Genomic DNA, 27,320 nt, shown 5'->3' with positions numbered 1-27,320 from the left:
ATGATCTCTGACAGGCCTGAAGAGCGTCATTGGGCCCTGGAGAGTAACTCAGAAGCAAGGCTAAATCAACACCGACTGCATGCTTCTCATAACCCACTGTCTCAGGCCCCAGTCCACCTTCTCCACTGGACCCAACTGACCTTGAGCGCCAGAGCCACCACAACTGCCCTCTGCAAGAATGCAAGCTACAGGGATAGTACAGATTCATCAGGATGAAAAAACAAGGTCACTGCTAAATCTGAACGTCTTTTGGCCTTCATTGTAATGTTATTTAATAACATAGATAGACTAAACACTTATCACTAAAAATAGTGCAAAAATCATGTTTGATCCCTCAACTAACATTAAACCTTTACAGAAAAGCACTAAGGTGATACCAGAGTCAGACGATACGGTCATGATATTCATATACAATTGTATCTTTGTTACTGAACCAAAAATATGGTATTGCGATAATACATAGAAAATAATACAACATTGACCCTAAATTTAATGTAAAAACATGGTGCATTAATTAAGTTATACTAAGTTGTCATGGTTAATTTGATTTTATTATGAATAATACCAACCAGATCAAAATATCTCGGTTTTCATTGCCCGTACTTTCACAGAAACACAATGGAAAACACAGTTACAGTCAAAACCACTAAAATGCAGACATCTAAATTCCCAGATAACTTCTTAGAAAGAATGACCGAAACATTCTGAAAATTATACTATGTTTTCTTATTTTTGCTTTTGGTAATCATCTTCAATTTCATAAAAAAACAACAACTTTAAAGCCAAATATTTAGCAACCACAATATGGATGCACATGGATGTTCGTGAAATCTGACACAATCTTAATGATTTTCCAATACTCCTTTACAGTATGTTGGATATCTATTGGTTATCGTGCATGCTAAATAAATTATCATCTAACAGGCTCCGATTACGAGATTTTGTGGTCTCAGCACGGATAAAGAAACGTCTTGTAACCAGGCAGGAAAAGCCATGTGCTCCTAAACGCCAGAAAAAGGAGAACACAGTCTGGTTTTCACACAGCTGCAGTAATCTAAACAGATGCATGTGCTTTAAAAAGCCAGACCTATTCCAGGAGGCCATCTCTGTTAGATTCTGGAAACAGAAGGGGAAATCTCTCCAATGTGACTGTGAGGGACACAAGCCAAATATGAAAGGTCAGATACTCATTTAAGGACAACAGTCTTGAGTTCAACAGGTTTACTTGTCTGAACTTTTGTCTTGGACTAAATATTTAAGAAACATTTTCTGATATCTGTCCTCTGTTTTTAATTTATTTTTCTCTCCAGGTCATCTGAGCAACAGTCGATATGTCTATAGCAAAAATGCATCCAAATCAAAAATAAATGCAACATTTGATCCTCATGTTTTCATTATGTTCTTTAGTGCCAGAGGAGACCTACTGCATTGCTGAATCTGACGTGAGTTTGCTGGCATGGCATAGAGGAAGAACTTTAATTGTTTGTTTGCTAAATCCATGCAGAGATTAAAAGTAGATGGCACTTTTAACTGCTATGGTCTCTAAAAATGGGTTTGGGGTGGTCTAAAATGCCCTTCACATTAGAAGATTTGAATCCAGGCCATAAGAATATACAGAGGTGGGTTGTTTAGTACATGTGATGCTAATTTAACATGTTTAAATACTCAAAAGTACATAGAAAACCAGCTACAACCATCAAATAAACAAAGACACTGAATGATTTTAACAATGGGATTTAATAAAGAATAAAAAGACACAAGAAATCAACATACATTAACATTTATTTTACAAAAGGGTTATTTACAGCTAATAAGGTAAATGGTGAAGCTGTTGCTCATGCATATTTAATGTGCATTTAACAAAAGCCCTTAACAATCAGCAGGTGAACTAGTCTTGGTAGCACTGGACACTTTTTAGATGGACTGTGTCTGTAATACACTGCTTCAGTTCAGTCATACTTCCTATTCAATGTATGGCTAACCAAATATATTAAGTTATAAATATCTTTAAAAAAGTACATGTATGAACAATGCATTTACATAGTACTTGCTATGCAGATGCATCACAGCAAAAGCTGAATTTAAAATAAATAAAAAAAACTAAAAAGTCAATGACAATGACAATGACATCAAGGGGGTGAAAAGTGCAGGGGAAGGCATTGTGCTGGACAGAACTTGAGTTCCCAGCCGACCGACAGGCAGTTTTAGGCCATGCAGCTGATTTCTATCTAGGCACTGCATTGTGTGATAAGGGAGAGAAGCCAATTTGATTGGCTGGATCCTAACTGATCCCAGTGTTCCTCAAGTCTCTCACACTGTGGTCATGAGTTTTAACGAGCCTGATCGGAAACGTAAGATCTTCTTCTTCAAGTTATGGGAAGCCTTGATTTTGACAAATGCCTTAGCCTGTGCTGATGTCATTCCGTGGGATCCTGTACCAGCCTGTTTGAATTGGGGCCAGTTGACCCCTGCACTCCCCTCAGAGTCACTGCTAGTGCTGCTCTCAGCTACATAGTCTGCCTCGCTAGCGCTCGACTCGCTGTCCCCAAAACAGTTGGTGGTATAGTTACTGCGCTCATCCTCGCTTGTGTCCAGAATGGTGGAATGGAAGAGGGATGCGCACTCTGCCGAATATTCAGAATCACTGCCCACATAGGCGTAGGGGCTGGTATAGTGTGCGTTAGACGGCAAGTACATGGCTGACATGTGGCCCAGCATCTCACGTTTTTGCCTGCGGTGAGCCCTCTTGAAAGCCTCCTCATATGGGATCTCATGGAGACCCCTTGGCCGCCGGTGGTAGTCGTTGCGCTTGTACTTGGGTTTGGCCAACACTGCCTCATGATGCCGGTGATGTCCGTGGTGTCTCTGGGCAGAAGATCGACCCCCAGAGGAACTGTTGTGCTTCTCCAGGATTCGTCCTTCAGGGATGGAGGCAGGGATTCTCTTGGCTTTTGTGGAGGCCTTCTTGGAGGATCTGTGCAAGTGGTGGACGTCGTCCACTTGTCGAGACCGCCGAGATCCTGTTCGATTCTTGTCACGAACAGTCTCGGAAACATGCTCAGAAACTTGAGGTCTACTTTTGGCACTGGTGGAATTTTTCACTCTGACAGTCTTGTTCTTGGTGCCACCCTTGCGGAGATTTACATTATGTTTCTGAGCAGGGATGTACTGGCCACTGACCAGCTGACCTCCCTCATCTTGACTTTGCGAAGAAGAACCAAGGCTGAGCAACTCTGGAGCCAGCTGTTCCCCATCTTTACCACAACTTGCTGGAGCCTGAGCCTTAGCACTCCTCTTAAGAGGGCTTGCTTTCATTGCCTGTCCAGATTTATCATCCTCCACAGTGTAATAAGAATGCTTGTTGAGTTTGGGAGAGGAAACTGCATTTGGGCTGCCTAAATCCTGGCAGTCCTTCGATGCAACACTTAATGGCTGGCCTTTAATGGCTCCAGAAATGTTCTTCTTCAAGACGCAACTAGTGTTATTATCAGTGGTGGGTGTGTAACCATTCTGTGGCTGATTTGGAGAAAAGTATGCTCTATTTTGTAGGGTTCCTCCCTTGGACTCAGCAGACCATTGTCTTTGGGGTGAAGCTGTGCTTGGATCAGTGCTAGTTGCTGATGCATTTTGTAAACACATCTGCCAGTTAGGCTTGAGGTCAGAGGTCCATTGCTGGGCCTGGACAGAAGCAGGGGCCCGTGAACAAAGACTAGCCTGCCTTAAAATGCTCTTGGAGGGGTCAGTGTTGATGCTTGTTCTGGGTTTGTTGGTCCTCAAGGGTTGCGCCCTTCTCTGAAGTAGCCCAAAGATATAACTATCCAGTTTTTTGTTTGGGGGTGTTTGAGAGGCATGCCAAGATGAATTCTGGTTGCCCACAACCTGCTCAGGTTTCTGTTCATCACTCGATGCTTCACCAGGCTTGGAGATGTTACAATCGTCCTTTAGGTAACTAGTCATGGATTGAAAGAAGATGGGGCTCTGGACAGCCACTGCATGAAGAGGGCTGGGGTACCGGTAAACATCATTACCGTTTTTGGCAATGAGGTCACAGTGGAACTTGGACAGGCCATCGCAGGAGCCATCTGGGGAAGGGGAGTAGGATGCAGAAAGAGACTGGCGGACTGTTCCAGAACTCGAGTCTTCGCAATGGCAATCAAACTCGGCACAACTGCCCAGCTCATCTGTAAATCCCAGAGGACACAACAGTTAAAACTACAAGAAAAGACAACATCAGATTACTAAAACAGCTAATTTTGCGATGTCATGGCCTGTGAGAGCAGATTATTTCTAATACCTAGAGTTTCTAGTGCTTAGCTGGGTGGGTGGTTAATTAGTTTCCATGTGCTAATGAGCCTTTTGTTGCTAGCTTATAGGTGTGGCTGGAAGAGCCATCAATAGAGCTGTGAAACTGTTTCAATCTCTATCTGGGACCAAACTTCTCTCGTTTCACCTCTATTTGCACGGTCAGGCTTAAGTGATTACAGAACGCTTTCTGCTAAGAGTAATGCAAAACAAAACCTGATGTCATTTGGAGAAACTAGAAACACACAAACAAAGCGGCCTTTCTTTGTCACACCAGCTTTTAAGCCAGAGGAAGAAATCACCATTAAGTAAATAGTACTGCATTTGGTTAACAAATCTAAAGAAGGGAACAGCATTTTAAGACCTGTTGGAATGACCCAGAAACCTCAAACTGTCACAAGAAGACTCTCACCTGCAGGCTTAAGCCTTCCCTCGGAGGCACAGAGCGAGCTGTCGAGGGGAGTGCACAGGCAGGTGGTGGAACGACAACTGGATAAACACTCGCTGAAGACAGAGTTGGAGGAATTGGAGAGGGATCCTGAAGCACCGTCACTTAGGTCATAAAAGCCTGGGGTAGAGAAGGCGAGAGATTAACACATTAATTTGACATCTTCAGGAATGAGGTGACAATGCAAAGATTGTGCCTTTCCATTCTTAACTGAGCTCTTTTCTGGATCCTACTTCCAATTACAATTTGAATAATGTAGCTACCAGGAAGGTATCCATTTGCAAGAGGAAAAAGAGCTAGGAACCAGATCTCCATACATCACAATTGATATTAGCATTAAAATGGTGAAGTTAGGAAAAAACCCATTACAACTACTACACACAACACCAAAATAGCTTTTCACATTAAAACAAAAGTATGCCTTTGGGCTGTGAAGAAAATAATTCCAACTCAAAGACTGAAGAACTCCATCTTCACATTAGAAGCCCACTTTAACAATCGAGACTTTCAGAGACATGTGTAATCAATCTCCACTTTATATAACCTTCCTCCAACAAAAGTGCAGTCAGTCCCAGCACTAAAATGACCTCTCGTATTTGGAATGTAAACCATTGGAGCTACAGCAGGCCTCTAGCACAGGCTGCAGATTGTTCGTATTACCAAATTAGTGCTTAAGCAAAACAGCTAAGCAGTTTCCAACAGACTTTAGGGCTTGCAGGTACACAAGCTACTACAGGCCCACAGCACATAAAGAAGTCTTGTGCAAAGTGATATAATTTGAACAGGACGTCTGATTACCTCCCTGGGGTGGTTGTTGAAGATTAACAATCATTAAAAATGTTTTTTGGTACTTGTGAATCTGTTTTATTGGAAATCCTTTCCGCCTACGCTAGCTGCTTAGATTGTTTTGATGATCAAACACACAGTGCTTCACAGCAGATACTAACCTGAACTTGGCCGACTGTCCGTTTCCACATGTTCATGCGAAGTCTCCGTGTCCAACCGCAGGTCACTGATCTGTCTGTCTAATTCCTGCAGCTGGTTGATCAAACCTGCATCTCTCCTCCGGAGGCAGTTCTATAAAGAAACAATACAATTTGGAAAGATGTTAACACAAGGTTTCATGCATGTCTAGTAGTTTAGCAGCTTTAACTGCTAAGATTGTTTGCCTTTTCATTTAGAAGATTTGCCCTGCAGCCCTAACAACAATCTGGAAACAATTGCATTTCTCAATGCCGGGGGCCTCAAGACACTGATCAGACAGATGTAATGAACTAAATTAGAGTCACACCTCGTATGGGAATAACCATTCGACTTTGACAAACCGCTTGAGAGCAATTGGATGCATCTGACAACACCCGTATCATGTGCTGCATTCCAAATTAAGCGTGGTGAAACGCCAGACTGAGCAAAATGCAGCGCCTTCAAAGCAGACGGACATTACTTCAAATGACCTATAATCAGAGGCATGTTATCTGCTGCAAATTTTAACTGCTGTTTGCTGACAAGGGAAGTAATGCAGTGCAGATTCCAGGCTATATGGAGCAGTGGAATGGCGTTTCCTCTGCTGCAGACCGAGGCTGTAAAAAAGCCTGGTCCTGACAGGCGGGCTGCGTGTGATTTATGGGCCCTGAGCGCTCAGCATGCTAGGCTGTGCAGACCATTTTTACACAGAGTGCCATTTGCAGAGCACACCGACGGTTATTTTGAAACGGCATCAAATTAACCCCAGACCACTGTTGATGGCCTGGGCCTGGGTTTGGAATGACATTGTCTAAATTTCTGGTTTATACTCAATTCATTTAGTTAAGCTTAGTCAAAGACCACAGCGGATTGGTTGTTTGTTATTGGAATGTCTTAAGGACATTAGGCTTTATATGATCACCAAATTAGCATTAACTTTAATGTAGTTCTGGGTGTGAGGCCTGCAAACAAACTTCCCTCAAGATAAACAAGTGGGGAAGGCCCAAGCCACTTGTGTACATGTCTGAGGCTTTAGCAAAGCCAGGAAACAAATCCAAACCGTGTAATTCCTGTCTGTATACAATACATTAACCACAACCCGTAGGGTTACAATAATGGGAATGTTTGCAAATACCTCAAGTGGAACCAGGTGTCTTTGGCCCAACTGTTAAATTTAATCTTGGTCATCCTCTAAAGCAGCAGGGGGCTTGAGCTGTGCTTGTAAAAAGTTCATTTCCATTGAAACCCATCAGCTAATCTCATTCAGGCCGGTCGGACCCCCTCGTAGACTTGCATTAGAAACTCAGGGATGTTCTACAGCTTCCAGGAAGTTTGATATAAATGGGTCTCTTTCTGCTTTAATGTCATTCTAATGAGTATAGGGTCTGAGCTATAATCACCACATGACTGTAAAGGCAAAACACATTTTTATTGCATTCTAAATTTAAAATAGATTTTAGGTTTTAATTTAGTTTGATACAACTAAATGTGAAATTAGGCCCATAAAAGTTCTCAATGCCATACTGAAGTCACAACATAAAATGTTTTACTTTTTTTAATTGCCTTCAAAGTCATACAAATTCTTACATTTTTATTCTCAGCTTAGTTATGTGACCTCCCTTTCAAAAATGTACAGTGGTGGGTACCCTGGTTATACTATGCCTCTTTCATAAATACTATAGAACTGTGGGATTATCATCATTTACAAAATGGACATATACCCTGGTAGTACCGTGGTATTTTTGTAAGTACTTTGGAATACAATGCAAATACAATGGTACATGACATTTTGTATTGCATATACAAAAGTACATAGTATTACCATCACTGTAGTATGGTACAGCCAAAGTATTTTTGTAAGAGATATTTCATTACAATTACAATTTTTTTTTAAAGAAATGCATTTTTTCTTCAAAAATATATGCATGAAAAAAGTTGCCCTACATATAATCACAAATAATCCGTTTCCGTTACTCACCAATTGTTTTCTAAGTAATAAAATATTCTCCTCCAGAAGTTTTTCTTCAGTGTTCAGATAGCTGTCCTCCACGGTAAGGCAGGGTTTGTCCTCTCCCGCGCGCTCCTGACAGTTCAACACACCCCTGACCAGCAGCTCCTGCCTCTGTCTCAGATACTCCAGCTCGGTCAGACCAGCGACAGTCGCGTCCAGGCGCTCTCGGGTTCGAACCCGCTCCACTTCACCGCGCGCCTCGCATTCCTTCCGATCCCGCATGATGAGCGCGCAATAATCCCTGGACAGCAGCATCTCTGGCAGTTCATTCATTTAAATATCCAGCGATAACAACGCTAAGGAGATTCTTCTCATGAACAAAGTGCATCTGAAAAACACTTATGACATGGTCAGATAATTTCCATGTATTAAAAGTAATCATCTAAAACAAAAACATAACCCCAAAATTCAGAGAAAAATAAAAAAAATGAAAATAACTTGTTGTGCTATATAAATGGCATTTAAACGCTTGTTGTCCTTGTTGACGCTCAGTATAAAAAGTCCAAATCCACAGACAGAGAGAGCGTTGATGTGTGCAGTCCGGATGATACTGGGATCTGAATGTGTCCTGCAGTGAAGAGCTCAATCACACTCACAAACACACTCAGAGGAAACCCTGCTGCTGAGGATGCGACGGGGTCCTAACGCCCACCTAGTTCACCCCTTCATCTTCTGTGGTAGCGTCCTTTTCATGCAAGATGTCAATACATTACATTCCGTAAAACAACATTAAGACCTGCATTAGATGGCCTGTAACTACTACTCGCAATTACATGCAAAATCATATAAAGTTTTGTTACTTTAGTATTTTATTTAATCATGACACTAAATAAAAACGCACGCAACCCGGTTTGTAGCACTGACAGGCACATTAAAATTAATATGCAAATACAAGCTTAAAAACACGAAATATTACAAGATTTCCAAGTAAACTATTTTATTTTTGTATATAAATATGTTTTATTTATATATCAGTTTATCAAAAAGAACTATAGTAAGGTAATGGTATCAGGTGATTTATGATTACTTTATGATTACTAATTGATATATTTAACTTGATACTTACATTAAAGAATATCAAGGTGGTAATTTATATATATATATATATATATATATATATATATATATATATATATATATATATATATATATATATAAACTTCTTCAAAATAGTATTAATTTAGTTTGCATCATGTCTAAAAGTACAGGAAAATATACAAGAATTTAATAACACAATGCATAAGTTGTGTATACAATAATAAAATATTTAATAACAATACAGATAAAGACATGAATTTCAGATAATTAAGACCATGAAGATATTTAAAGTGTATTAAAAGGCACTCAGGTGTATGACTGCCCTCTACTGTTGTTAAAACAAAAACACTTTTATGTGTACCTGTATGTGTACTGTATGTATATATTAAATTGATATAAAAAATATATATTTTTAATTGTATGCACGCACACACACACACACACACACACACAAACAAACATAGATACACACATAGGTAATAGACTCACAGTTCACTAAGATGTAGGTGAATATACATGAACTCAAATGAAGAATGATCTACAGGTTTTCTAAAAGACGGATCTGTAAAACATATGTTTAAACATTATTTCTGGTAATAGACTCCACAGCTGCTTCTATAAGAGCTTGAAGTGACACTTCTCAACTAGCTCATTAGTCAGACGCGTGGAGAACTCAAAACAGACAGATTTGTTTTTGAAAATGCATCTGTGAAATGAATCAAGGATTTACATATCCAGAATGTAATTGTTCTGGCAGATTCAAAGCCAACTTAAAGTTTGGATTAAAAAAAAAAGGTGTGGTTTTTAGACAGGTTTTGCCTCTAATTTAGACCTTTACCAATCAAAAAAAAACAAAATACCCACCATTTCTAGAATTGATGGATTCTAATATCTAAATTCCAATTAAAGAAAGGAAGAGACATTGTGTTTATTTATCAGAACACATTAGTTGCGCTCACAGCTCTGACGGATAGACTCTTTCCACAGAAGGGGGTTTGCAGTTGCGTGTCTAATGAAAAACACTGCACCCCTCAAACCCCTGTCCATCAACATCAGCCAATGGCTCAGACAGTTTCGTTTGATTTGCAGCTAAGCAGGCGGTGAAGATGAGTCAAAGAGAGGAGGAGACCCTCAGTAGACGGCACAAAGCTTAATCTCTCTTTCTAAACACGACAGGGATCGAGGAAATGGGCTCCATGGCTGCTTCTATGAGGAACAGATGTTTGAAACACAGCTGGTGACCCTCTGAAACATTAGCCCTGGCCGAACGGTTACACAAGCACACAAAAATACACACACCATCACGGATGTGGAAAGAAAGAGTGGCTTAAGGGCACAAACTCAATAATTTGACAGAGTCGAGATTGCGAGCCGCTACCTCAGGCTACGACTGCGGGACAGGAAGTGACCCGGGATATACATACACTGTAATTGGATCAAAGGCTGTAGTCTTTGTGCCACCAGAATCAAATCTCTCAGACAAACAGGATAAATCTTTCCATCCATTGCCAGCTTTCCACCTCCCCCCGAAAGCTCACTGGTTCCAATATGATACAAAACCGCTGAAGTGAGAAGTGTGCATTTGTCTTCATTAAAATAAATCGAACTGTTTTTGTAGCCAACCCTTGATTATTTTATGTAAATCTTTTCCCATAAATCTGACCCAAAAAAAGCCAGACACTTTCCCTTAGAGTAGCCTTATGCTAGTACAAAGTCACATTTGTGCTTTAACCTAATCCAATCACTCACAGTAATTACCTTATGAATTTTGTAAGGCCCATTAAACGAGAACAGGACCCCATTATGTAGGACTGGCAGGAACATGGGGAATAAATTAATACATCTAAATACATCAAAGCCTACAGCGTTACAGATGCCGAACTGTGGGGACAAACTGTGCAAATGCAGCGTGAGGATTTATGAGCATGATAGCATTCGTCACCCCTCACCTATATCTTATTTCATGCTGGACACAGAGAGCGCTTTTATACAACACATCAGTCATATAGATGTTCTTATGTAAAATTTACACCCAGAGATTGTGGGAACCGGCCAGACAGGGCTAGTTCTAGGTGTTTGTTTTAGTTTTCCTGGAGTGGTGGAAACAAAACTTGGAAAATGTTCCATTTAGAAGCCTGATGAAACTTCGCTGTCAAGTGGATGGTACATGCAAGTGTCAACATTAGTCTGTGATTGTAATTTATAAAGGAAGAGCTTGTCTGTTCACCACACACTGTGAGAAACCGCATGTGCTGAAACTCCACATGCACTCATCAATACCGTCGAGGGATGCTGGATCAAACTCAAGGCCAGATCTTTGTTCACTAAATCTATGAGCTTTCCTGACACTACAAAAGATAAAAAAAACACAGCATTTAAGGCTTCGTTTAAAAATTAATTCCATATCTCTTTATTCAGACAAAACAAGGCTCAAAAGAATATTCTGGGTTCAAAACAAATGTTTTTCATTTATACAAACTGAGGGACAAAGACAAAATTGTTGTCTGTGGCAATCGACAGCATGCCAGAGATGGTGTGGAATACCACAGGCAATAATTTTTTCAATTTGCATTACACTAGTTTCATGCAAATATTTATGTTTAAGCCTTGTGGTTACACATCTAAAAAGATTATTATTTTAAAGGCATAGATCATCCAAAAATGAAAATTCTGTCATTATTTCCTCACCTTGTTCTAGACCTATGAGATTCTTTATTCTGTTGAACACAAAAGAACATATTTTGAAGAATATTGATAGTCAAATAGTTATTAGTAGCCTTTGTGACTGCTGTCAACTGTTTGATTACCAACATTCTTCAAAATATCTTATTTTGGGTTCAACAGAAGAAAGAAACCCACACAAGTTTCTAAATTATTAACAAGATAAAAAAATGTTTTACATGCCTTCTATCCTTTCACGGATAGTTTATACTTTTTAGCAAGTTTTTTTTTAACTTTTTACGTTTTTTTTTGTCTTGTTTATTTACTGATTTTTATAAATGTTAGTAATATTGCAAAATGAACACTTACTGGACTAAATCAACTTTGATTTACTTGATTGCCCATTCATCATTTTCAGAAATATCATGTTAAAACTTGACTTATATGGTGATACATTTCTCAATTTTCAATTATCATTGTATCTAATTGCATTATATGTTTTATATGACTCCCCCAACAAAAAACTACAGAGCTTTGATCATTAAACTAAGCAAATATAATCTCTATAATAAGAAACATTTTGTGAGATAAGGAGGTACAACTGATATTGACATTCATTTCATGTAAGTAGTCTGTTATACTGTTATAACGATTATTATTGCTAATGTTTTTTTTTTTTTTTTACATTTCAGTATAATGTTTTTGGAAAGACTAAAATATAATTAATAATGTGAGTTATTCCCAAATAAAAAAAAAAAATGCACAGCAAACAAAGAGGCAAAAATACTCAGATGAATGTTAATGCAAAATCAGTCCGGCTGCTACTGACGGGTGTCCCATGTGGATCCTGCCATAATTCAGACCAACATATAGTGCCTTTAGGCTATTATGAAGTTCAGCATGGTTGCCATGTTTGATATGTCTTACACATGCTGCTGGGATTGTACTGCTGTTCAGACAACACATATGGAATAAGAGAATCCTTTATATTAATAACAGAGATCTTACAACTTCAACAAAAACAACAAAAGCTACTATAATAACAACAGATTTGAAAAAGAAACCGTACCGTTGGGACATGTGGAGATGTGATTTTGACCTTCAGCCTATGAAAGAGTGAAGATCAGATTAAAATAAAGGCTGCACGGGACACTGATGTGTCGTGTCAAAAGTTTAATCAAATCATCTGTACAGAATGTCCTGGCAGAAACTTAACTAGACATCTGAGCTGAGCTGCCTGAGGTCAGGACATCGTCCAAGAGGTTGTACAGATTTGCTTACTCGTACAACTTCTTACCACACAAATTCTCACTTATGAAATCCCAGCTATGCCTTTGTACATTAAACTGGCTGTGATCCGGTCCAAAGGTCTTTAAAATCAAACAAGAGTAAACCAAGAATAGAGCTATTTACCTGAAGGAGAATATGGAGCAGGTGATATTTCAGCTAAAGAGAACAGCGTCAGCTAAATGTGAGAAGTGAGGCTCTTTTATTCTGTTGAGAGTTCACTCAATAGCGGTCAGACTCCAGCATCTATTTACTGTCAGCCTGCGGATCATTACGACTATTAATGGTGGGGTAATGTGGACCTGCACAAAGCCAAATACCCCCTCTTGTCACACAGACCACTCTCAACAGCCCCTTCACACCCATTTAGGCACTCGTTACACATATTATAGGGGAACATATGAGTACTTTTCCATAGCAAGTACACACTGGTCTGTATGACTGTGATGAAAGATTTACATGCAGCAGAACAAGAAAAGTGGAGAATATAACGTTTTTTTGAAAGAAATTAATACTTGTATTCAGCAATAATTACATTGATCAAAAGTTATGTAAGATGTAAATGCAATAAAATGTAAAAAAAAAAAAAAAAAAAAAAATTAAAGTATACTCGAAGTATACAGGCTTGCTGCAGTCATGTGGAGGGTTGAGTGTGTTCCACGGATGTTCTCCATTTGTGCTTCTATGATGCTGTTACAGTTCAGTTCTCTGTTCTGGTGCCATGTCTTAGACTCAAGATGTGACGCTTTCTTTGAAACATCTGAAAGAAACTCTTTATGAGATAAACAGCATTTCCACCAAAGCCTGAGAGCTCTTTGAGTACGGACGACAACAGACACGAAATGCCAAATATAAAACCAAACGATGCAGCCAACACTTTATGGCCCACTTCACAAAGGAAAACTTCATAGCTCATATCCTGCATCTTCGGATGCATCTGCTGTCTTCCAAATGTCAAACAACCCACGTAATTGGCCTGGTTTCCATATGTCTCATATGTCTTATTGACAGATCCAAATTTTTATTTGCTTTCACATATTCAACATAATTAAAGTGTAGGGGCACAGATTTAAGAGCCAAAACTGAACTTTCAAAGGATTTTCAAATAAATTCATGTTCAGTAGGTGAAACGGATCTATAATCTGAAGGAAATTAGTTTGTGTAACGCAGTGGTCCTTTTCTCAACAGTGAAGATAATGCCGATTGACTTTGCTTTGCTTTTCTAATCCCCGCAGCACTTGCTTTAACCGGGAGGTTACGTGGATACGGTTGTCACGGCAACTTGTTATCAGCCACCAGTCCTCCTGCATCCTTTCTCCACCCCTCCATCATTCATCCTGGTGATTTGTGCATAATTAAAACACACTCACGGCGCCACACAGGCTTCACACATCCTCAATTTATAAAGGTGCTCTGGGTCCCTCTGGGTCTTTGAAATGGGTTTGACATGATGGGTGTTTTCAAATGAAAACGACTGCTGTGAAGGTCATCATCCGTAGAAAAAAGCTACAATTTATTATGTGAAAAGAGCAAGATAAAGAAGTTCATGTATGTATTTGATATTGGTTATAATTTTGTAATGCACATTTACCTACTGTATTAATAACATGTAAAATGAAAAATTATTTTTGTCCTCTTTATCAATTTATGTGGAAATCAGCAATACAATGGGCAAGATAATGAACAATCAGCCACTCGTTATTGCAAAAGAAACCCCTTTGGGACAATTCTCATCTTTGTTCAGTGGTCATGTTTGGATTTATTTTTGTGATAATGATTAACTATAAATAAATAAAATAAATATTAACCAATATATATAAAAACTGACAAGCCATTGCCATGACAAGAGGATAATTATTATTTTTACACACACACACACACACACACACACACACACACACACACACACACACACACACACACACACACACACAGTGTTACTGGCCTCTTTATGATGAATTGCTGGTTGTATTTCTCCTTTGTTGCTTTAGATAAAAGTATTGGCTAAATTAATAAATGTAAATATAGCGAAAACCAAACAGCTCTTTAGTTCAGCTAACTGGATTTAACACACGTATAGGCTTAAAATTCAGGTTACATGGTGCATTCATTCATGCTGTCACGGTCCATGTGGATTAATAAATCAACATTGCAGCTGTGGGCTTATCAGCATCTCACATTTTAATAACTCTAAAATATCATTCATATCACATGGCAGTTATCCACCACAGGATAATCAGGATTAATATATTCACAGTTCTCCTGATTGATCTAAGTGTCCATCACAGCCTGGCACCGAGACCATTAAACCACAAAACAAATATACCCATTTTTCCGTGTATAAATCAAATAATACGCTGATGAAATCAAGCACATGGGAGTTGACTGTATAATCATACTATGAAAGTATAACCTTGACTATTTTAAGGCTCCTCGCTCTCTCCGTTTCGGTTACTTGAGAATGGCTCCTAATAAACACAAAGCCGTCCACACTTTCATCACGCTGTCAATTACCCCGAGATGTGTTTACTCAGGACGACGGTTCTCTCTCAGCATCGCATCGCTCACACCAGCAGAGGCGTAAATCACCATCTTCCTCGTCTTTGGCGGTATCCCTTAATCGCCTTAATTAAATGGCGACTGTGGCTCCAAAAATAACTTGGACTTTCCAGCGCTCTAAAGGCCAGATCAAACAAACATCTGCAGAGAGCCCGTGAGGGTCTGCGGTTAGAGGCGGGGACCGGCGACGGCCCTCAGAGACGGCAGCAGGCCCCTCACAAGCCTCACAGAATAAAAGATGGACTCTATTAGGGCCTGACGTTTTTAAGATCTGCTTCGTGTTAGGAAAACTGTGAGGCTTTCCTGCCTCCCTCCCGTGTCCCACTTCAATCCTGACTCTGGGTTTCTCTAAAGCTCATGGATTAGTGTCTGCTTTCCTTGGAGCTGCTTGGCCACTCTGATGTCTTTCTGCTGTCCATCAGGTGAAAAATATAAACCAGATAAACACCACTCTTCAATGCCAAACGAGAATTGTGGATACATACATGCATACAGTACATATTTCAAGAACATGTGGGATCCTGCATGTCAGATATCAACTGGTTTGGTTGTGCTAACCATCTATTAGACCATCCGATCCACCATTTGCATTTTCTTAGAAATAAATGTAAAAGTCGAGTTTATAATATCAGCTATTTCACCACTAGAAACATTGCTGGGAAAGTCTGGAGCCCAATGAGAAACAGTTATGTGCCACCAAGACCACTTTATTAGCGCCAAGCAATTTCAGATTTCATTCGACAGAAATCACTTCAATGAGGACTGCATATTTTTTATGCTGTAAATATTTTACAGGGTTTTGGGGGCGAGGGGGTACCACAATCATCAAAACCCCAGCTCTCCGATTCTCAAGTTCTAAATCAAACTCCGTGTTATATGTTTCCCTTGTTTCGAGAGCTTTCAATAGTCAACCTAAAACTCATGAAAGTTTTAAGACTCTCCCCTCCAGTCCTGTCTTTTTAGACCATTAATCATTTCACAGAAAATAGCGTATGGAGAGTGTATTGAAAGGGAGAAAGAGGTGGAAAATGAGAGAGAAACATTTCAAGAGTACCTAGAGACCACAAAGCATTCAACATTAATTCTATTTTGGACACTCAGACTAAAAAAGATGAAAAAGAGAGAGGAATAGAGCAGTTTTTGTGACTGAAGTCAGTCTTCACAGCATGCCTCTATATCTGAGACCGGTCGATCTGATATTGATGGTGAGCATCTTTCTTTCTGAACACACATTTAATCGATATTCACCTCCAGTCTCTTTCCATCACTGGCTCCGTCTTCATGTGTTTATTTCGTCTGCCGCATTTCACAAAGGTCACCTGGAACGAATACACCTTAAATCTGTGGAACCGGAAAAACTAATTACGAGCAGGTTCCTGAGGACATGGCTTTCAGAAGCGGAAAATATCTGTATGATTGGACAAAGATCTGTTTATAGCGGTGACAAACAACAATTGGCTTTCTTGGAAACACATTTCAGTCTTTGGAAAACAGCACAGACAAATAAAACAACTGAACAACAGTTCTTTGTTCTTCTTTGACAATTTGAGAAACCACTTCATTTGCATTCATAGACTGGGGAATGCAACAATCCCAATTCATGATAATTAGCGTCTTGCATTTGCAGTTGGGACCCTGCGGGCGCATATGCAGGGATTTCTTCTGTCTAGTTTGGCTCACTGCCCGAGGCACAGATCAAACACAGAGTAAAGCCACTATAAGAAAGCAGCAGAAAACAGCAGGATTTCTGGAAAGGTATTAGAAATAGTCTCAAACCTGCTTTTGTTTTTCTGGCTCTACCTGTAAGAATCTTTAGCTGTCAGCGTTGCTGAATAATTAATGCTCTCTCAGACATACGCACACTCCTGCACCACCATCAATCTCACAGTCTTAGACACTGAGAGACGTCCACAACTGCTATGATCTTCATGCATGTGACTCATCTGCTTTTCTGTCGAGGAATGAAATTACCAAGACTAAACACCATGTCAAGGGACTCATACTGAGTTTTTAGTTATGCCAGCAATATATTGACAATAAACAAAGATGTGTGGGAATAAATATGCATTTGATTCAATTCAGTAAAAAAAAAAAAAAAAGTTTTAAACGGTCGCCAGAGAAATATTTACCCAATTAAATAAATAACATAAATACAGATGTGCATTTTCAGTTTCAGTACAAATAAAATAATAAAAAGTAAAAAGTAATTAAAAAAAAGGTTTAAAGGTGTGCCAGAGAGATATTACCAATAAAGATATTTGAAAATAAGCATACATTTTCCACTTACTTTTAGTAAATAAATACTTTTTCAAAAATAAATTACACTTTAAAAATAAAATAAATGTTAAAAATGTGCCAGACAGATGTATATACATATAAAAATGATGTGAAATGATATTAACAATAAAGATGGGTGTGGTATTTAGCTTTCATTTCAATTCAGTTCAATACAATTAGAATACATTAAAAACTGTTTTAGTAAGTTTCTTTAGTAGAGCAATCATCACATATAGTTATGGCTACAAATGACATGAACAGACATCCCTTCAGTTTGAACCAGCAAGCATCCACAGCAACACACTACAAACACTCTTTAGCAACAGTTATTGTATTGCCAAACGGTCAGAAACTGAAGTTCATGTCCACTTCTTTTGATCTGTACAGCTGCTGAAACAGCTGTCTTTCTTTGATGCTTTGATATGGGGGTTGTACTTCCTGCCATCTCTGGCTCTGAGGATACAGCTGAGGGTCAGTGGCTGCACTCAAAGCAAACATCTGGAGACATCTGCTTCCCTCAGCCTTTACCTCAGAAAAAAATCTAACGGACATCAGTGCCTTTGATGACACCTACATAGACACAGAACACAATGCTGTAGTGTTAAAATGGCAGATAGCTTATTGAACACTACATATTTGCACATCTTCAAGCTCTTCGGCAGCGGCAGAAGGGTTCAGATCAATCTCGTTTGCATTTCTGCTGAGTTAAACTCCCAGAAGGAATCTGTCTGCATGTTCAAACCACTCACGGCTGCATAATTGATAATAGAGCATCAACACCTACGGTCAAACAACAACATTCTCGCTCCCTTCTTTATTCACACAAATCAATGCTTTCTAACTCGCTTGTACTCCTATGGCTGGAACAATGCGTCCGTCCTAGCCAAGGAAACTGTATGTCCATCCATCATCTGATCTGGCAGTGTGAACGCAGCCTGATTTCCATAAACACACACAGACAGCTTCCATCTGTAGCCCTCCACTGGACGCCAAACCTTACACTGCATAATTAATCTCAGGCCGAGCGAGGAGCCATTAGCAAACACATTGTAGCTGCAGTCGTATTTGCGATGCGAGAGCAACAACAAATGAGAATTTGGATGTCTTAAGAGAGGGGTTTTTCATGTTTTCACAGCCTGATGGAGAATCGTTTGGCCAGTGTCCAGTACCCATCCTCCCCTGCGGTCCTCTTATCCATTGAGGCTCCATTAAAATCCCGGAGCGAGATAATCAAACCCCTCCCAAACACCAATTAACATTCATTCAGCCCAGCGGCACAACACTTGGCCAAGAAATCTGCACTGTGTCCAAACAAACTCTCACATTTGACTAGGAGAAGTTAATAGTCTCATTAAACGAGCTGAACTCCCCGTCAGTGCTGAGACACTCGAGCTGTTGAAGATAACACAATAATCTTAAAGACTTATCAAATGCATTCTTGAAAGTTGTGAGAATTATTTCATATGGGCAAGCAACTGACATTAAGTAATTGTGGTAATACTTTACAAAAAGGTTTGATTCATTAACATAAAATTAAAAAATTACTCAAATTCATTAAAAGGTTGAATTCATTAACATACTGTACTTTCAAAATGTATGAATTCAAATAAATTAACAATAGCATCACAAGAAAACATGAATTTACAATGAAAAACTGTCTATTCATAAATGAACAAACACCTATATTAATGCAGTATTTTTTTTTCACGATAGCCTGCCTAATACATTAAATAACTGAAACAATTTGTTATAAAATTAATTCAAATCCAAAAAATTGTTCTCTGTAATCAATGTTAAAACATTTTTCACACTTGATTCAAAAATGCATAATGCAAATGTTCAATAAAATAAAATAAAAGAAAATATTAATAGCAGAAGTGTTCATCCAGAAGTAAAATTAGATTGAGTTCATAAAATATAATACAAAAAAATAAAAAAATAAATGCAATTAATAATAAAGTTAGGGTTAGATATATCAAATAGAATAAAATAAAAGTAGCAGTTGACTTCCACAAGTACAATCTCATAACAAACTAAAATACAAATTAAATCTCAATGAAAATACACCCCCCCCCCCCCCCCCCAAAAAAAAACAGTTCCATCCACCAAACCAATGAGTTAGTATAGGCCACACTAACTAAAACAAACCAAAATCTGCCATCAAACAGACTAAAAGCTCTATTGTGATTTATAGAGTATCTTATTGAAAGACTAGATGTCCAGGAGACAGACAGAGGTGGACAGTGTTTCAGCAGGTGGACGCTTCATGGTCTGACGTGAGGGACTGATCTGTTTGGCAGGTGTTCAGTCCTGAGGGTCACTCGGGTACAATCCCCACCATCCTGAAGCTTAACGGCAGTAATTCATCACCAGAGGCACAACAACAAAGCGGTGGCACACTCAACTGGCCTAAATCTTCCAAGAAAGCCATTTATCTTTTAAAACTCTTTGGTCTGAGAGGGCAGGGAAGTTCTTTGTGCTTTTTATCATGACCCCAAACACCATTACTCAACGTCACCTTGCTTTTGTAGTGGAATAAAGCAAGAAATCTTTACTGGAGCTGGTCAATGTCACTGATAGTAAAACAGGTCTATGGATGTCCTACTTATTACCCAGATATGTGGCGTAAGACTCTTCCTTCTACAACTTTAAAGCATCTGTGCTAATGTAACATTTAAAAATTGCATGAAATTGGAGTCTTTGAGGATTTCAGTCCATTTATGTCCAGCCCTGATGGCATATGCATGCTAGCGCAACTCTAAAAGTTGAACTTTTAGCAGATGAACGGGTTTCCAGCAAAACCAAAATAGTTGATAAATCTATACAGTAAAGTGCTTTCTAGAATGACAACATTATCTATTAACATGATTGGTATTGTAAACATTGTCAGCTGAAGTTATTGATATTTTCTTTTGTTATATATACATATATATATATATATATATATATATATATATATATATATATGTATGTCCACTCAACTAAAATCCTGTTAGGGTTGCATGTATCGACATGGGAAGGAAATCATTTCTTAATAAAATAAAAGGTAACACTTAAGAATAGATAACACTTGTTAACTATTAACTATTAACTACAACATTTCTCTCAATAAATTCTTAATTTGCTGCTTATTAATAGTTAGTAAGGTAGTTGTTAGGTTAAGGTATTGGGTAAGATTAGGGATGTAGAATAAGGTCAAGTAGAATAAGGCATTAATATGTTCCTAATTAGCACTAATACATGGCTAAAAATCAAGTAATATGCATGCTAATAAGCAACTAATAGGTGTTACCGATTCTAAAGTGTTACCAAATAAAATAAAATAAAATGAAAAAGTAAATTTAGATTGAAATCATAAAATATAATACAATAAAATGTTGTACATACTTTATATCAACATGGGGAATAAGACATTTCTTAATAAAGTAAATTATAAAAATAAAATAATAAAATAAAATGCTACAAAAACACACAATTAATAGCAGTTAATTTCCACAAGTAAAATTATATTGTTTTCATAAATAAATAAAATGCAAGTAAAAATACATGTTCAATAACAGTTCACAATCTAAAATAAAAATATAATAAAAATACAATAGAAAACATTACATAAATCAATTTCACTGTTAAAAACGAGATAAAATGAAATACAGTAAAATACAAATAAACCGAAGTTCACAAAACAAAATAAAAAATATAAAATAAAACATTTCTTGAGGTCTTTAGGTCATGAAATCCCAAAGCTGTTTCATAAGTATGAATGTCTAAGTGGTATCTCAGAACCAATTAGCCATTCATTTCCCCCACACATAAAACACACGCATTAGCAGCTCAAAATGGCATAAAGAGCCTTGATATATGTGCATATTTTTAATCTATTTTATTATCCTACCCTCATAATTTCCCAATAAATGCTTTGCAGAACCGCAGTGCAGCTCTGAATCCCTAATGTGCGTATAAACTGCTCTCTGAAGGACAGCGATTAAATCCGAAACTGTATCAGGAGGCGGATCACATGAGCTCCACTTTCTGGTAAACCGTCAATTCAAATGACTGTGCATTAGCATAAAGTTAACCCGTCACTTTAGTTGCCTCAAATCATAACCACATTGGTCACTTTGTCGCTGCAAATCACTGTCAGTATGAACAACCCTTTAATAGTTTTGCCTGTGCTCCTCAAGCAATCCTTTACCTCCAGATGGAATAGCAGGGAAAAATGCAAACAATTCAAGAGTTTTACCGAAAGCATCATCCATCTGAAGTTACTATGATCAAATGCACAAAGCGTCTTCATCCAATCACAGCTCACGATTGAACTCAACCAGCTATTGACATTACACACCAAACAGACACTCCGATCTGTGCCAATTCCCACAAGGTTTAAGCGCCAGTCTCTGATGGAAACGGCGGGGGAAGGATTTTACATGAGTTTTCTCTCTTCTACAGGACATTTCAAGAGGAGAGTGGACAATGTCATGGTTAATTTCCAGCGGCTTCCTGCCCGACACATCTGGCTTTGATAAACAGCTGACTAACAGGGCTTTAAGAGGATTTTTTTGGGGTGGGACTGATATGAGCTGACTGCAAAGCTTGGCCCACAAACCTAATCTTTAGAAAGCACTTAAAAGAAGTTTGAGTGATTTTAGGCCAGCGTTTGGTTTCTGAGGCCTTCTTCTTTTCTTTGCAATTCGGTCCAGTTGTGCTGGCGGTTTTCTGGCATATTCATTACAATCCAATCAACTGACCTCAGCTCTCGGATGCATTAGAGTGAGGTTGATCATTTAGTGTTTGGACACACACAGCTGCTTATATAGTTAGTACAGAAGCTACATATCATTAACCAAATGGAAAGATTAAATCATAATATACAGTTGGCATAATGCTGATTAAGCAGACATTCATTTAACTCTTGCAAATAAGAGTTTCATATTTTAAGGATCACAAAAGTATAACCACAGAATTTTACTTAGAATCCCTTACTAATCTGGTCTTCAAACTCTACTTTATAAGCTAAAAAAGTAAATTATACTTTTCTACGGTGACCATACTACAATTGTTTCTTCAGTATCACTGTACATTAAAAAATAGTATGATCAACAAAAGTCACGGTAACATGCTTTTTCATTAACTTTAAGTCTAAATCAAGTCAAATTTTAAGTTTAATATCATTTAAACTGAAATCATTTCTACAGCCAATTTGATCACACTTAATTTAATGCAGAAACTGAACTTTTTTTTAAGATGTATGCATGGAAATTGAATGCAAATTTTTTGTATGCACTCAATATCACAATGACCTAATGCATTTACAAAAATGCATTTAATACTTTATTTCTGAATGCACTTGATTGACGTTTCATTACCTGACCTTTTCATTTTTCATTTCACCATATACGAGTAATTTTGACTAAATATTTTTTACTAAAAATTATTTTTTTTCAATCATAACTAGATGGCAAATACATGCAATTTAACGAGGTTAAGTAATTTTGCATACTAATATTTGAAAAACTAATAATTTAATAAATGTTTCACTATTTATTCATGGTATTCACAGTCATTATCAAAACTACTTCATAGTATTGTGTACACTTCACAATAGTAGTTAATAATTAGATGGTATTATATTCTGACAAACATTTTCTGCAAATATCTTCTGTAGGAATTCAACCAAAATATAATTAAGATGCATATCACAGATGCATATAGACATTTACCGCAACTCCCATGAATAAATACTTGACGTTTCTTCAGAGCAGCTGTGCATCACAGAGTTGCTCGTGTCTCTGGTCAGCATCACATCACACCAGCTTCTTCATTTCCAGACCCGATCTGCCTGCTCTTATCATCCACACACTTATCGCTCCATTGGCTGCTCTACAGCTGTGAAAGCCTAGCATTTTCCCAGATGAGCTCTTTATATATAGATTCCACTCCTCCCCACGAGGTTCCTCTTTTTATACCTGCAGAAAAACAGAGAAAAGTGGATAGAGGGTTATTTTGTGCCATAGTGCTCTGACACCAGGCTGAAAACAACAATACTCTAGTTATTATCTTATTCTTGAACACAATCTGCTGGGAGTTCTTGCACCAAGGTCAAGATGGATCAAGATACTTCCATTAAAGTGTCAGATGGTACACTGGCAGACCACATACTGTCTGTCTGATGCATACTGAAGCCAAAAACCGCAATGGTTATTTAAAATCTCTAATCTGATTGGCTGGTTTTAAACAATTTTACAGGATTTTATTGAACTGTTGGGAAATAAAATACAATTTCCATGGTATGATCTTTTGAATATCATAGAAAATAACTTGTACATGCACTGGTAAAAACAAAATAATGAAAGTACAGTACTTTCAATGGTTGTCTGTGGGGTACTGACCCAAAATAAACATTAAAATTGCCGCAAGACAAACATTATAAATGTTAACATGAGGCTAGTGTAATAAAATGGCTTACTAACCTTGTCTTATATCCGTTATATCCACATTTCCACCTTCGGATCACGGAAAGTGGGTAAACCCTGTAACGTTTACACAATACACTATACACAAATAAAACAGAAAAGCACATTGTACATGGTGCAAACTAGAAATTAAGACCAAGTAGTTTATATCTCTAGATTATATGTCTTATTTATACCATTTTACAGCTCAAATAGCACAGATTTTTGTGTCAAGTCACTGGGGTATATTTGTAGCAATGGTCAAAAAAACATTTTATGGGTCAAAATTATAGATTTTTCTTTTATGCCAAAAATCATTAGGATATTAAGTAAAGATTATATTTCATGAAGACATTTTGTACATTTCCTACCATAAATATATCAAAACTATATTATTTATTTTTTTGATTAGTAATATGCATTACTTAGAACTTTATTTGGACAACTTTAAAGGCGATTTTCTCAGTATTTAGATTTTTTTGCACCCTCGGATTCCAGATTTTTTTATTGTTGTACCTTGGCCAAATATTACAATCCTAACAGAGATTCTTATTTATTCAGATTTCAGATGTATAAATCTCAATAAAATAAATAAAAAAAGACCATTATGCCTGGTTTTGTGGTCCAGGGTCACATATAAGATCTTTTTCTAAATTACTGCATGCATTTCTGTTATTTTCCCTAGAGTCATCATCAGTACTTCTTAGCTTTGGAAGGACAGAGATTCTGATTTCTACACTTCTTCCAATAATCCAATTAAAATTTTGCATTCCAATTATAATCAACTAGTCATTTTACTAAATATTGGCTTACTATTAGTACAGCAAAAGAGTAAAAATACAGCAAAAATGTAGGTGATTCTAAGCCAGAATGAGCTGTATAATGGACCAGACTTTATGGCGATAGTCAAAAGTCTGCTTCCACGAGACTTCTTTCAGACTTTATCATGTCTTAAGTGCTGAAAAGGAAACAGGATGCTTATTAGACAGGCATCATCAGCAGCATCTGATAGTGGCTATCTCTCTCTATCTCCCACTTTAATGGGAGAAACAGCAGTCTGAGACTAATGATGTGAAAAACCTCTCTCATGAAGTAATGCACTGCGCTGCCATTACCATGACAGAGAACAGTCCCGCTTGGACAGAAAGAACCCGACAAATGACGTCAACCTGAGGAGAAATGGGATGAAACTATGAAAAGTTCAATTAAAAAGTAAAAAAAATGCAAACAAGCATTTCAAGTTCAAGACGATACTGATTTGTTTCAAATTTATTTGTTTAAAAATATAGTCATACAGCAAACAACAGCACATATGGTTTCATATAACATTACTGCAAGCGACATTAGAGAAAGTTCATTGTATCTTTTGCACTAACTGTCATCCAAAATGAATTCAAGTTCTGTGATGTGAATAATTTAAGGCTGAGAACATCTCCTTCCTTTGAGGCACTTAGCAGTTTCCTGTCAGAGAGGTTTCACAGGGTCATCGTTGTTAATACACATCATTAGCAGAAGAGTCTGTATCGCCTTCCACAGAGCTGAGGCTGACAGACTCTTGATCCTGTTTGACTGACGGCAGCCTCACCGACATCACTCTGACATCACTTCCTCCTCCTTCGGTGTGCAGAAAAACGTCTTCACCTGTGGGAAAACGGATGAGTCAACATTTGAACAACAGCAGGTGAAACAACAAGCTTACAACAATGCAAAAACATCATTTAAACAAGATATCAATCATACAGAACTTAGTTTAGGGTCATTTTGTGCAAAGAAATGAAAACCTTGGGAAAGAACACATTCCAAGTGCTACATTTGCTAAAAAAGCTCTGACATTTCAATGCAATTAAGTCATTCTATTAAGCTCAAATAATGAAGGCTTTTCAGTTAATGACATGGGAGTGTGAACCCATCATCTGAACACAGTGACATCAGCTGCTTATTAGGACATCTTTTATAACCGTCACACTGGCACACACACACAAACAAACACTCATCGGTCATTTCCTCTGTGTTCGGGGGCAGCAGGCAGAGGCTGGGTGGGCATTTACCCAGATCAATGGGGCGTGTAGGAGAGGAAGTGTGAGTGAACAGAGACCCTCGCGGGACCGCCGGGCACACACTGATGGAGATCAGCAGGGACTCTCACACACATACAACTGATGCTCTTTCCTGTGTTTTCTATCTTGTTCGAGAACTGTGACTGGTGAGGAAAATCAAGCTCAGCAATACGGCATAAAGAGGATATGTTCTACATGACTACAGAGTTTTACTTTGATAGTACAAGCTTTTTTGCACTGCTTAACTTTTAAAACAAATATGCGAATATATATTTGTAATAAGACTGAGGTTTCAGTAGCATACACAGTGATGGCCAAAATTAGTATTTTCACCAGCTAAAAATGGGTTTAAGTCAGTCATTTCTATCTTTTGCTGTAGTATGTCAATAGGAAATATCAGTTTACATTTCCAAACATTAATTTTGCCATTAATTGATCTGATCATCATCATGAAAAAACATAACAAACTGAGACACACTAAATCCAGAAGAACTGTGGCAACGTCTCCAAGATCCTTCAAGAGACCTACATATTTTTATGCACACACATACACAATAGATCTCATTTTTATGTGGTTTATCATATATAAATCTTTTTGCTATTATGATCCCATTGGAGGGAGCATGTTGAAGTACATCTATATAGTAAATCAAACTCTTTTATTTCAAAAGAGCAAGGAATGTAATGTTTTCCATGGTATGTCTCCTTTAAAAATCCCTTCCTGTATATGCTTTGATCCACAAGACATCCATTTGAACTGCAGAACATTTACTAGGAGACCTAAAGAATTTTTTTTTTCCCTTAACATGAGCCTCTCCCATAATTTCCCTCCCACAAATATTGAGCTTCATTGACTTGGACAGACTGAACAGCCTGCACATGGTTTTACTGGAGTGCGTTCAAAGCAAACTGACACAATCAGATTGGTTCAATAGATGATTAATAAAAGCCACTTCACGCCTAACGACTGAATCATAACCTGAATATAATAACAAGAAAAACCCCTACAGATCTAAACATTTGATATGGATCGACTATAATAACAAGACCATGTGGTGATGCACTTCCACGTGGAAAATATGGACTCGTCATAATTTGGACTGTGATTTGTCTTTTGTCTGTTGCCTTGCCAGCACTGGCAAAATAACCTGAACAAGACAATAAAAAGCTAATAAGCACAAGCCTAGCCAGAAATATGGCAATATCCTTATTAAAGGGTTTGTTCATCCAAAAATAAACATTGTGTCATCATATACTCACCCTCATGT

At 37.9% G+C, this 27,320-nt stretch overlaps 2 protein-coding genes across 6 annotated transcripts in view; both read right to left on the bottom strand.

Annotated features, from left to right (window-relative positions):
• Positions 1-1,718: 1,718 nt before the first annotated feature.
• dact1 (dishevelled-binding antagonist of beta-catenin 1) lies at positions 1,719-8,280 on the bottom strand. Its single transcript, XM_026286477.1, has 4 exons — positions 7,692-8,280; positions 5,698-5,827; positions 4,715-4,870; positions 1,719-4,181 (listed from the first exon to the last, which is right to left on the bottom strand). The coding sequence occupies exons 1-4, from the start codon at positions 7,995-7,997 to the stop codon at positions 2,311-2,313; spliced, it is 2,463 nt and encodes an 820-aa protein (XP_026142262.1). The 5' UTR covers positions 7,998-8,280; the 3' UTR covers positions 1,719-2,310.
• Positions 8,281-25,240: 16,960 nt separating this feature from the next.
• kiaa0586 (KIAA0586 ortholog) overlaps positions 25,241-27,320 on the bottom strand; it is a 103,945-nt gene continuing 101,865 nt past the window's right edge. For all 5 annotated transcript variants that reach the window (XM_026286470.1, XM_026286471.1, XM_026286473.1 and 2 more), the window contains exon 33: positions 25,241-25,636. In XM_026286470.1, coding sequence (XP_026142255.1) covers positions 25,488-25,636 — 149 coding nt within the window. In that variant the 3' untranslated portion in view covers positions 25,241-25,487. The remainder of the gene's footprint in view (positions 25,637-27,320) is intronic.

Source organism: Carassius auratus, chromosome 17 (genome assembly GCF_003368295.1).
Source record: "Carassius auratus strain Wakin chromosome 17, ASM336829v1, whole genome shotgun sequence".
Lineage (NCBI taxonomy): Eukaryota > Metazoa > Chordata > Actinopteri > Cypriniformes > Cyprinidae > Carassius > Carassius auratus.
The sequence above is the reverse complement of the archived record's forward strand: the minus strand, read 5'-3'. Positions and strand labels throughout refer to the sequence as shown.